Source organism: Mya arenaria, chromosome 2 (genome assembly GCF_026914265.1).
Source record: "Mya arenaria isolate MELC-2E11 chromosome 2, ASM2691426v1".
NCBI lineage: Eukaryota > Metazoa > Mollusca > Bivalvia > Myida > Myidae > Mya > Mya arenaria.
Genome location: NC_069123.1, coordinates 48,862,970 through 48,875,657, shown reverse-complemented (window position 1 = coordinate 48,875,657; position 12,688 = coordinate 48,862,970). Strand labels below are relative to the sequence as shown.

The 12,688-nt window shown below is 34.6% G+C and overlaps 1 protein-coding gene across 1 annotated transcript; it reads left to right on the top strand.

The window, feature by feature from the left end:
• Window positions 1-2,365: 2,365 nt before the first annotated feature.
• On the top strand, window positions 2,366-8,839 carry LOC128223987 (uncharacterized). The gene is made up of 5 exons (XM_052933552.1): window positions 2,366-2,494; window positions 3,124-3,292; window positions 5,778-5,924; window positions 7,703-7,826; window positions 8,096-8,839. The coding sequence occupies exons 1-5, from the start codon at window positions 2,426-2,428 to the stop codon at window positions 8,130-8,132; spliced, it is 546 nt and encodes a 181-aa protein (XP_052789512.1). The 5' UTR covers window positions 2,366-2,425; the 3' UTR covers window positions 8,133-8,839.
• Window positions 8,840-12,688: the final 3,849 nt, after the last annotated feature.

The following is a 12,688-nucleotide window of genomic DNA, read 5'->3' as shown; positions in this document are numbered from 1 at the left end:
GTTATAGCATACTTTTGGTGGGTGCAAGAGTGGCAATATAATTTTCAAACTAATGACATTTTATTATTTAAAAAATATATATTAAACTATAGATAGCTGACGTGAAGAATTATCAGTTTATTATATAAAATATAAATCGTAAAAGAGCTTAAGTTGCAATTGAATGCCCCTTGAGCTGAATGGTCTTTAAACACCAACACTACGTGATAAACATGTTGGGTTTGCATGAGTTTATTATTATATAGAGGAGACGCTGATTATGAAAACGCTGTGGTGTACACGTAAACGTTACCAATCTATCAGTTGACAACAGAACGAAAAGTTACTTTTTATGTGCTCTTTGTTTTTTGTTGTTTTTGTTTCTACTGTGTTCTTCAGACCTTAAAACTTCGAGTGTTACCAATAAATATAACCGCTAGACGTTCTAATCATGCTAGTTTTAAAATGAATATGTAACTCTTTTTTCGATATCAAATTAATTCCAATTTAAAAGTATATAACTACAACCAAAACCAACGACTAGCTTAGATGTTGTGACACTTTCGTCATGGATGGTCAAGGTAGTCCAGTGGCAAAGACGCAGTGTACCAAAACAACTGAGGTCTAATGGCATCACATCCAAACTGACTAAACATGGTTAATATCCGAACGCTTTGTATTCTGAAATTAGGCAATTAAAAACTTATTTCTTAGCTTGATTCTGTTAGAAATATATATTTTCGTTGAATTCGATATTATAGCACTTGCTTTTCTAGACACATGTCCCAAATACATGAATGTCCAGATAATTGACGCGTGTAATATAACTGTCGCAACGCAGTCATTTACACTATTTACTAGCACATCTGTCATTGGAAAGAAACATACAAATCTATCACAAGACCGGTTCAATTGCGAATGAAAATATTAGACATAATTCGGACACAAATGTGTTCGATTTGGTTCTTTATGATATGTCGAATGTTCGTTATCTCGAAGTATTTTCCTAGGTCCCGACGACTTCGACATTACGATTTTCGACTGTAGATCGCAAAAATGAATTTCAAAAATCTAACACTGCGGCACCAATGTCTTGCAAAAGTGCTCATTTTATTTCTGTACCCGCCGTGTGAACACTTTGTATAGAATAGATGGACGGACGTTTGGATAAAGCCCCCTAAAATATTCGAAATAGTCGTCACAAAGCACATGTGTGTTCCACTCACTCTCTTCAAACGCGTTATTAAAAGATTTTACGTGCCCATTCTAAATATATTTGGATGGTATCTTCGATGGATTAACAATCACATCATTAACAGTTGTCTGTAAACCATATTCCCATAGACCACAACATATATCAGGTTTAAAACCTATTTAAGGCTTGATCTTAGTTAATTGCCTTTTGCCTTTGAACAAGGTTCATTTTGGAATGATTGACTGCTTGTCCTGTTTCCATTGTATTATTGATACACATAATTTATATTCAAATGAGTTTTTTTTCCAGTTGCTGTTCTGTATTTGTTTAAAATAACTCAATATAAAAAAATATATTGATAAATATATGATATTTGTTGATTTTAGCGCAGCCACGAGTGCAATGATAGTTTTTTCTATGATCACGAGTGAAGTATAATACGGTCATACACTGAAATAAAAAAAAAATCTGTTTATTTTATGCTATTTGTCAGAGTTTTCTATGAACATGTATTTTAATTTATATTTGAAATACCCCCTATTTGAGAGGATTGTTTGCTACGCTGCTACCCGTGGTATGCCCATTACGCTCAGTTTTTATCACCGATCACGTAGCTGTCTTTCTACAACGTCGAAATAGTTGTTTGAGACAAAACAGGATTACCATTTATCTATATATACCATAAGATGTTTATTTCAATTAATTTAAAAATATACAACCTTTTTTAATATTAAATTATTAATTTTAGCAACATTTTCTGATTCATAGGTGATGTATTTAGAATTGACATGTGTAAGTAATTACACATGATTTAAAAGCATACATTTTCACTCCTTAGTTTGCAGTGAAAGTATCAAATTAGTATTTTCACTGTCGTTATTTCATTGATAAAACTCCACATTTCATCAAAAAGCATGAAAGAAAACAAAACCGTTACAAACATAACATCTGTGAAGGAGTTCCTTTAATTAATAAATAGTCATAATAAATGACTCCAAATGATAAATGTTAAACACATAATTGATTGGCAGCCATGTATACAGCCCCTGCTAGCGTTTTTGCCGCTAGAGATACTTTAATAAGTATACAGTATATAAGGACAGTACATAAGAAGATGTATCTGCGTGTCAACAATCACGAGCCGGATGTATTTAGCCAATCAAATTAGAGTTTTAAGGCTATGAAAACAAATGCAAATTCCGTTCCACCACATTTATTTCCCGACGTTTCATACACAACATATGTATATACATGGAGTTTAAGATGGATGGGTATGAAATGCTGTTTTTATTTCTTGGATTCGTTTTCATCTCGGTGCAGGTAAATCGCTACTGTAATCAACCAAACATTAGCAAAGGCAAAGATGTTTTATAATTACTGACATTTATGTTTTAAATATAAAAATCGTACTTTGTCTCGCGTATACTTGTGTTGTTTAGCACAACAGCAACATCATTGGGCACGTGAGACCATACCTAATATTGCTCACAAAAGTACCCGGTTTTTACACTGGCGGTTGTTTGGACACCCAATATGCTAGTTACGAGGATGTCAAATTCGTATTTAATTTGACATTGAATAAATGTCCATTTCACTCACTGTGGTTTATTAGTCACGTCTGCCAGTTCAGTTGAACTTGTCAAAGCTAGCCCCTCCTTATTCAGAAACAATACCAAAATTTAATATAATGCCGACATAAAATATTTTATAGACCTGCGGGTTGACTGATTCATCATGGCTAGCCAGCCCCTCCTTATTCAGGAGCAAGACATAAAAGTACCCAAATCGCTCGATCTAGACTGTTTTGTCTCCAAAACAAAATATTAAGTGATATTTTTATAAACATACCGATTTCTTTGTGAATACGTATTTTAGTGGTTGTTGTTGTGGGTGCTCAATTTGGTGCTACTGCAACAACAGAAAGAGACAATTATTTATATGTTGCGAAGGCCGTTCCTGCTCCTGGTCGAGGCGCATTGAAAGGATACTGTATAACGAGCGATGACTGTAAGAAGGGCGAGTGTTGCATCAGCTTCAATGGCAAAAGCGTTGCCCTCTCCCCCGACCTCCGAAAGTTCGTCGACGGAAAATGCGAGCAGTTGGGCTCCGTCGGAGACAGTGAGCGCATAATTCTATTTCATTTCTCTTTCGAACATCTGCACTTTAAAATAATGGGTAAAGGTGTGTCAATAGCTTTTATAATAATAATTACTTTTTGAATTGATTGTGTTTGTATATCATTCAAGTGAAAACCTTTTGGGCACTTATATTGTGTATGGATAAAATAAGTGCAGCGCATTAATAGATGTTGAAGTATTTCGTATGCCGTTGATTTTTCTCCAGAGCTACTGAAGACACGTCTGACACTATGTATAACAAATCTACTTTAACCGTATATACACAATGCGTTCGGTAAGAATAACTTCTACGTTGAAGTGAAATAATAGAATAAAAATGTCTTAAGATATGTTGCCTTAGGAGTACGAAATTATAAATTTCATTAAACATTAAGAGTTACAAAGAACAATAATTATGTATAATTTGTTACTCTTAGGGGAATTTTATTCGTAAAAATGCGTATTCATTTAAACCTTTTCATGAAACAAAATCTATTTAACCTAACCTTTTCGGAAACTATCGTAAAGTTAGGAAAGGATAAGTACATTTCCAAATACGGTGACAAGAACGCTAGGCGGAGATTAAAATGTCAGCTGATCGTTGAAAATTAAGCGTAGTACTTAGTACAAGCCGATGAGTCGTTTCAATGGCTGAAAATGTTGGTTGTATCTAACATGAAAAATAAATTCTATAAATTTTAACAAAACATGTCCCCTAAAGTAGTTTCAACTTTGTTTTGTATCAACTGTATTGTACTTGTGAGATCCTACCATTATTCCATGTGTTTTATCAAAACTAACTTCGAAGTTTAAATATGGATAAAAGGTCAAAGAACACTAAATGAAGATTGGACTTTTTGATCATGATGACCCCGTGTTCTTCCATAGTTTCACCGACAATTTCAAAATCCACAAATTTTCATCTTTTAACTTTGGAAACGGTTTTAAATGTCATGATTCCACTGTTGGGAGGCTATTGTCCCTGCAAAAGCGATATCAACTGCAATCTGGACGGAGTATATCTACCGCAAAAAGGCCGGACAGGTATACGTACACGCGTAAAATTATTTGAAGGCGTATCTTGATTCATGTTTTTGTATTTGTGATATTATGCAAATTAGTCGTTTTAATATTATCATGATTATATCAAAGGTTATATTGCCGGTAACAGAAGTCCTCATGTCTGAAAGATAATTTACCATATCAAATTTGAATCGAAACTATTGACATTTTGGTCGGTCATTGAATGGATACGTGCTCCTCGACGGAACTTGTTACCTTTATCCTGGTTATGCCGATACATTAGAAAGGTGGCGTAAATGACACCAGCAATTACAGGGGTTACCTTTATCCTGGTTATGCCGATACATTAGAAAGGTGGCGTAAATGTCACCAGCAATAACAGGGGCATTACCTTAGTTATCTAGAGAAATATTTACGCGTGTGCTCTCTAAAAGAGCCGTCAAATGTTTCGATAAAAAATAACTTGCATCCGGATGCTCAGTTTGGGTTTCAGAAGGGATCCGGTACAGAATGTAATTAAACATGCCCCTTTTGTTAAGTGACGATTGCCTTGTGCATTTATAGACGCCAAAAAGGCACTGTTATAAAAAAAGGGGTTAGATAGTGAAATCTTTAAATCCTCGTAAGTAAAATCGTGTGTCAAACATTGGAATTCTTTCCCTGATATATTTGATATACATGTATCTATTGGTTTATATCAAGGACAAAATAATTCACCAGTATTCTTTGAAGTATTTCGGTAATACTTGGTGCTGTTTTTCCAGCAAAATGGCCACCTTTAGTTTTGATAAGATAAATGCGTTATCCTATATATATATTTCTATTGTATACGTTATACGTGCTTATTAGTATTATTCCCCCCTCCCATTCAAAGATACGACAGTGATGGCTTTGCACATGTCGGTACGTCGGTAAACCAAACCATGTCAGATTGATATCTAGAATACGCTTGGGCATAAGTTCCTCAAACTTGGCAGCGAGGTTCGTTATGACCAGCAAATGACCCATATTGATTATTTTAGGTCAGTAGGTCAAAAGTCATGGTCGCGGTAACATGGACATAAAAAACTTGTCGAATTGATAGCGACAGTATGCTTCGTCCTACGGTCCTCAAATGTATTCGGGAAGTTGATCAAGACAGCAGATAACCCATATTGATTTTAAGATCATTACGTCAAATATCTTGGTCGCAGTGACTTTAACACAAAACGCTGATCTAATTGATAGCTACAGCTAGTTGCTTGTTCCTGCTATCCTCAAATGTGTGTGAATGTTGAGCATATTCTTATAATACCACACCGACATTTAATGCGAAAACATTTTGACTGTTTATAATGTGACGGCCACTGTTGTAGTTGATAATGGGGTAGCGGTTATTGTGGTTGTTGTTCTTGTTGTTGTTGTTTTCAACATCATTGGTGTTGTTTATCATAAAATGATATTCTACTTCGTTCAATGTGCAGGCACCTGTGGGGAGAGGGAATGTTCCCAATCGGATGATTGCCAGAAAGACGAGTGTTGTGTAAGCAAGTTCCGACGCAGAGGCAAGCGCTCCCTCGACAGCACTAACCAACCGGGAACCTGCAAACCCATGGGGACCTATAACTCAAGTAAGAAGTGGGAAAATGGTTCAATCCAATTATTTATTTAAATGGTAACATTGTATTGCAAGTTTTTCCATGTCAGTTAATTTATGTGTAATGGCAACATTGTATTGTAATTGCTTACATGTCAGGTTATTTGTGTGTAATGGTAATATTGTATTGTAAGGGCTTCCATGTCAGGTTAAGGTTATTTGTGTGTAGTGGTAACAATGTATTGTAAGTGCTTCCATGTCAATTATTTTATGAGTAATGGCAACATTGTATTGTAAGTGCTTCCATGTCAGGTTATGTGTGTGTAATGGTAACATTGTATTGTAAGTGCCTCCATGTAAGTTTTTTGTGTGTTATGGTAACATTGTATTGTAAGTGCTTCCATGTAAGTTTTTTGTGTGTTGTGGTAACATTGTATTGTAAGTGCTTCCATGTAAGTTTTTTTTGTGTTGTGGTAATATTGTATTGTAAGTGCTTCCATGTAAGTTTTTTGTGTGTTGTGGTAATATTGTATTGTAAGTGCTTCCATGTCAGGTTATTTGTGTGCAGTGGTAATATTGTAGTGTAAGTGCTTTCATGTCAGGTTAAGGTTATTTGTGTGTAATGGTAACATTGTATTGTAAGTGCTTCCATGTCAGGTTATTTGTGTGTAATGGTTATATTGTATTGTAAGTGCTTCCATGTCAGGTTATGTGTGTATTATGGTAATATTGTTCTGTAAGTGTTTCCATGTCAGGTTATTTGTGTGTAGTGGTAACAATGTATTGTTAGTGCTTCCATGTCAGGTTATTTGTGTGTAATGGTAACATTGTTCTGTAAGTGATTCCATGTCAAGTTATTTGTGTGTAATGGTAATATTGTTCTGTAAGTGTTTCCATGTCAGGTTATTTGTGTGTAATGGTAATATTGTTCTGTAAGTGCTTCCATGTCAGGTTATATGTCTGTAATAGTAACATTGTATTGTAAGTGCTTCCATGTCAGGTTATTTGTGTGTAATGGTAATATTGTTCTGTGAGTGCTTCCATGTCAGGTTATTTGTGTGTAATGGTAATATTGTACTGTAAGTGCTTCTATGTCAGGTTAAGGTTATTTGTGTGTAGTTGTAATATTATAGTGTAAGTGCTTCCATGTCAGGTTATTTGTGTGTAATTGTAATATTGTTCTGTAAGTGCTTCTATGTCAGGTTATTTGTGTGTAATGGTGATATTGTATTGTACTGTAAGTGCTTCTATGTCAGGTTAAGGTTATTTGTGTGTAGTGGTAATATTGTAGTGTAAGTGCTTCTATGTCAGGTTATTTGTGTGTAATTGTAATATAGTTCTGTAAGTGCTTCCATGTCAGGTTATTTGTGTGTAATGGTAATATTTTACTGTAAGTGCTTCTATGTCAGGTTAAGGTTATTTGTGTGTAGTGGTAATATTGTAGTGTAAGTGCTTCCATGTCAGGTTATTTGTGTGTAATTGTAATATTGTTCTGTGAGTGCTTCTATGTCAGGTTATTTGTGTGTAGTGGTAATATTGTAATTGTAAGTGCTTCCATGTTAGGTTATTTGTGTGTAGTGGTAATATTGTATTGTAAGTGCTTCCATGTCAGGTTATTTGCGTGTAATGGTAATATTGTACTGTAAGTGCTTCCATGTCAGGTTAAGGTTATTTGTGTGTAGTGGTAATATTGTAGTGTAAGTGCTTCCATGTCAGGTTATTTGTGTGTAATGATAATGTTGTATTGTAAGTGCTTCCATGTCAGGTTATTTGTGTGTAATGGTAATATTGTAGTGTAAGTGCTTGTTATAGACTGCCTGGTGTCTAATGGTTCCGGGCGACCCAAGGGCGTGGCGGAGCTCCACTGTCCGTGCAGCAACTCTCTAACATGCCTTGGCATTGGCATCAGAGACATCCCGCTCGGGGAGCTTGGCAAGTAAGTATCGGAAGTCTAAGTCACGTTATACCACACAGTCATTACAAGACGTCTCAGATGCATAATTCAGTTAATGGTATCTTGACACTAAATTCATTTTTATATAGAACTATTTTAAAATCATATAGCTGAAATTTCTTTCTCTAACCATGGCCGGTGTTCAGCTGGTGCATAATAACAGATTAGCAGTCAAATGTTCATTGGTGTTTACCTTATGATAGGAAGAAAACCTGAATACAAAAAAGCAGCGTTTATTTTTTCTCCAACAGGTGTAGCTCCCGCCGCCCTTTCGGAGGATACAACTGATCCTGAGGCTGGGACCCAACACGTGATTGTAAACTTTTGTGAAAACATATGGTAGTTTTGTATAGCGGTATCATTATACCATTATAATATTAACCTTTGTCGATCTCACATGTTTTTCTCCATCATTTCCCTTTATAGTAATAAAACTACCTAAATTATATTATTTAAATGAAATTAACAATTAAAGAAAAGCTCTCACGGAAATCTTTCTCAGTTTACGCAATAATTAATCATGAAAATGAATATAAAATGACAATACGTTGAAAACGCTGTGATGTTCATGGAAGTGTTGCCAATCTATCAGTTGACAACAGTACTCGTCGATTTGTGTTCTTCAGACCTTCCAAATTTCGAAGTTAGCAATACAAAAACCACTAGACGTTCTAATCCTGCTAGTGTTAAAATGAATATATGCAACTCTTTTTTTCGATATCATATTAATTCGTATTTCAAGAGATATAACTGCAAATAAATCCAACGACTAGCTCTTAGATGTTGTGACAGTTTCTTCATGGATGATCAAAGTAGTCCAACGGCAAAGGTGCAGGGTACCAGTAAAACTGAGGTCTAATGACATCACATCAAACCTGACTAAATATTGTAAACTTCCTTACGCGTTGTATGCTATTACAATACTAATTCATTATGTTGTTTCTGTTCAACTTATTATTTTCGTTTAATTTGATACTATTGCCCTTGCTAATAAATATTTTCAAATTAACATTATTATGGTTATTTTACTGTGTGTATCTTTAATCATGTATCAATTTCGTGAATAAAGATGCAACACATCCCTGGACCTCGATTGCTATACCGCCCGCTAATATTATATATCTATAAATCGAGTCTAGAAATATAACTAGAGAATCTATATCAATATATATATCATATTAGAATTATATAAATAATTAAGTTAACCTACAGATTCGATCTATGCATGAAAAAGTTAGTGTCGTGAGTTAAATTAAAGTTTTTACTTTCTAATTTTAATAAACTTTGATTAAACGAAAAAAATGATTTGTCTTGAGGACAATTTTGTAACAACAGTTGAGCCTGAAAAAAAACATCAATTCATCAGACGGTTAAGTCCCGGAGAGCGAACCATATTCCCTTTTACCTCGTTATCTCTGTATGAATAATAGACATGATTTAAGCATTTCTTGAGGGATGAATATTCTTAGGGTTTCGATAGTATGTGAAAACAAATGCACTTTGAAATTAAATATGATTATTTAAATGTGGGGAGTGTCAACAACTTGATGTATTGATGCTTTTATTACTTAATCAAAATAATAGGTGATCATTTTTCAATACTCCTAGAATGGTAATTGGACCATTACCTACACTATGAGCTTGTTCTTATAGCCTCCTCCATTGAATTTTAAAAGGTGTAAGTCTTAATATATTACTTAAAATTAAGACTTAACATAAATAAATTTGAATAATTTATATTAAAGGAGATCTTATAGTTGTTGTAGTGAATGCGGATCATCAATAGATCGACTAAAAAAGGAGCAGTCGTTTAAAAACTATCCATTTCGTTTCTACCTGATAGATATTTCAGAGCCATAGTGCACAGATGTGTGTTCTATGTCATGATGATAACCGTGCGTTTTCTGTGTGTTCGATTGCTCCACCACAGGATTTAAATACTGTATAACAGACCTGTCAAAAATGAGTATGTTTATTTCGTAGTATCATTTAAGTGTGTAACAAGTTATATTTAAGAAACTCAATTGGGCTAAGTTATTACAAGGCGAGTATTTTACAACAATAAGGCGATTGATAAAATTGCTAAACTTGATAATGAACAATATTTTAACTTTAAACACCTAACCTAATTTATCTTCCATAAATGTTCTATGTTCGATCCGATAACATTAACTGTTTTACCGAACATAAAACACATGGAAGTCAAAAAAGCGCAAACTCAGCACTTATTGCAACAAGTATACCGTATATTGAAGTAAAATAACGTACAATGTCTTTGTTAACCATTATAACGGCTTATGGTGTTTGGGGTCATTTTAGGCTACCTACCATTGTACACTTCGATTCAAAGGTTCATGAAAATGCACAAATTTGCGCATGTTATAAACTTTAGATACCCATATGAGGTACAACGCGACAACTAAATTATGTTTATTAGTAGCGATATTTTACTCAATTTCGTTTAACTGTTGCCTTCGTCTTCTTACCGAGGTGAAATGATCAGCGCAATTTCATTCGAACGTTGCATACAACCACTTCCATTGAAATGAGATTGATACATTTTCAGCTTTTATTTATTTTCACTCTTTTGAACTAGGATTTAGTCATAGCCAGACTTTGCTTTAAATATTTTCTAAGGCGAGCTGCGTCAGATGGTTTTCTTTGCTTTCGTTCAGTCAGAAGTTGCCATGGGTAACAAGAAGGCATTGTATTCGAGAGAGTAAAATGTAACACGAAACGATGATGCATAAAAGTCGGCGCGATAAAAACAGAACAAATAAAATGCATGTAGATCACCCCCAAAAATTTATTTACTTGAATAATAACATATATTTACTTGAATAATAACATGTTAAGTATACGTATGTTATAAATACATTATTGTTGATAATACTGTAACAATTGCATTTGCTATTGTGAACACACTTCACTGTTATGAGTAAATTGAACGGGATAAAAAAGAATGTGCATAATAAGCGAATAATCTCGAATCTATTTTTTTGAATGACATTTGCAAAACAAACAATTAAGCTTTATGTTAGTTCTTCTAAACGACTTTATTATAGTTAACATTTTTTAAAACACACTGTACTTTGTATTTTATCGTGCAAATTGGGGAATAACAAAAGCGTTCATCTGCAATTTATGAACTGGTCCCTTAGTTAAAGCTACATTTTGGACATTAAATGTAGTCGGCGCTCTCCTGGCACAGCTCTTCGTAGCAACATAAACAAGGTTGTTGATAACCGCATTGCTTACAGCGCTGGGGTCGATACGCCCGTGCGCGCATTAATTCGTCAAATAAAAATAAAAATGTTATGTCGATCTGCCGATGGTAGATTGCAATTTATGGTTATAATAGTCTGCAGGCCTAGCGGACTATAGCCTAAACCGGATACGTTTTTCAACAGTTTCTGTTTGATTTAAAGCAATGTATACTTTGCTAAAATTATTACCCCTGTCAGTGATTTTCTTTACGCTAGGGAGACTTTAATTCGTATAGCATACATGTTTTAAAAAATGATAACAAATGACAGCAAATCAAAGTGTTCGTATGAAGGAGTACGTTTGTATCAAACAATTACGAGACGGATGTGATAAGCCAATCAAAATAGATATGTGTCCCGGATGTTTTAAGGCTATTAAACAAATGCAAGTTTTGTTCCACTACATCTACTTTGCCAAAATTAATACCCATAAAATATCACAAACGACAGTAAATAATTCAGTGTTCGCATGAATGAGTGTGTGTCAACAATTACGAGCCGGATGTATTAAGCAAACCTGTAAATGTTGCAACAAACTATACGCATCGTGCATATATGCAGCATTCCAGCGTGAATAAACTCCATGTGTGACCTTGAACTTTGAGTTAGGTCTTGTTCCTTCCACGCGAAATGTGGTCTTAATGTACCAAACACATGTCAAGAAATTTTAAAATCCCCATCTGCATGACAAGTTAAAACTCGGACCAATCAACTATGCTCTATGTGCATGTATGCAGCAATACATGATGATGAAACTCCAAATGTGACCTTGAACCCTGAAGTAGGGTCGTGGGTCTTGTTCGCGAAATGTGGTCTTAATGTACCAACCACATGTCAAGAATTTTTAAAATCCCTATCTGCGTGAAAAAGTTACTGCTTGGACACTATCAACAATACTCTATGATACATATGTGCAGCAATCCATTATTATTAAACTCCATGTGTGACCTTGACCTTTGTGGTAGGGTCTTGGGTCTTGCAGGAGACTCAACATCTTAACCACCAAACAATTTTAAAATCCCTTAGCATGACAAAGTCACAGCCCGTACGCAGGCGGACTATCATAAAGTTATTATAATAACTGTCTTAGTGTTGGTCGCAAAGTTCTGTATACCAGCCAGCTTGTAATGATTTAATTGATTTTTGGCATTTTGACCGAGGCATTTTAAATTATCAAATTACCATAAGGCAATCAGATAGGCGGAAGACTTGATGTAAACACTTATATATATATATATATATTGAACGTCAAAAGATGAGGGATCTCACTCGTGTATCATCATTATTCAATATAATGTTTACGTGTTTTAATCATAGCCATTGCAACTTGATATCACATGATAAGCTATGAATATATACGCTGCCCGTGCATGCTGTGGGGCTTTTGCCTAGATATTCCTGTAGCTGCTAATTCAGTATATACCATGTAAATAAACTGTACGTAAATGTACATCGACTGTTTCTTATTGCGCCCACAAAGTAATATATAACACAATATGTCTAGTTTAAGCAGCATGAATGTTTATGATACGATTATATGAAAAATACAGTGTACTTCATATGTAAGACTTTCTAAGC

Coding starts and splice junctions, on each gene's coding strand:
- LOC128223987 (XM_052933552.1), top strand. CDS start 2,426: ATGGAGTTTAAGATGGATGGGTATGAAATGCTGTTTTTATTTCTTGGA. Junction 2,495..3,123: donor TCGTTTTCATCTCGGTGCAG/GTAAATCGCTAC, acceptor TATGTTGCGAAG/GCCGTTCCTGCTCCTGGTCG. Junction 3,293..5,777: donor GTTGGGCTCCGTCGGAGACA/GTGAGCGCATAA, acceptor TTCAATGTGCAG/GCACCTGTGGGGAGAGGGAA.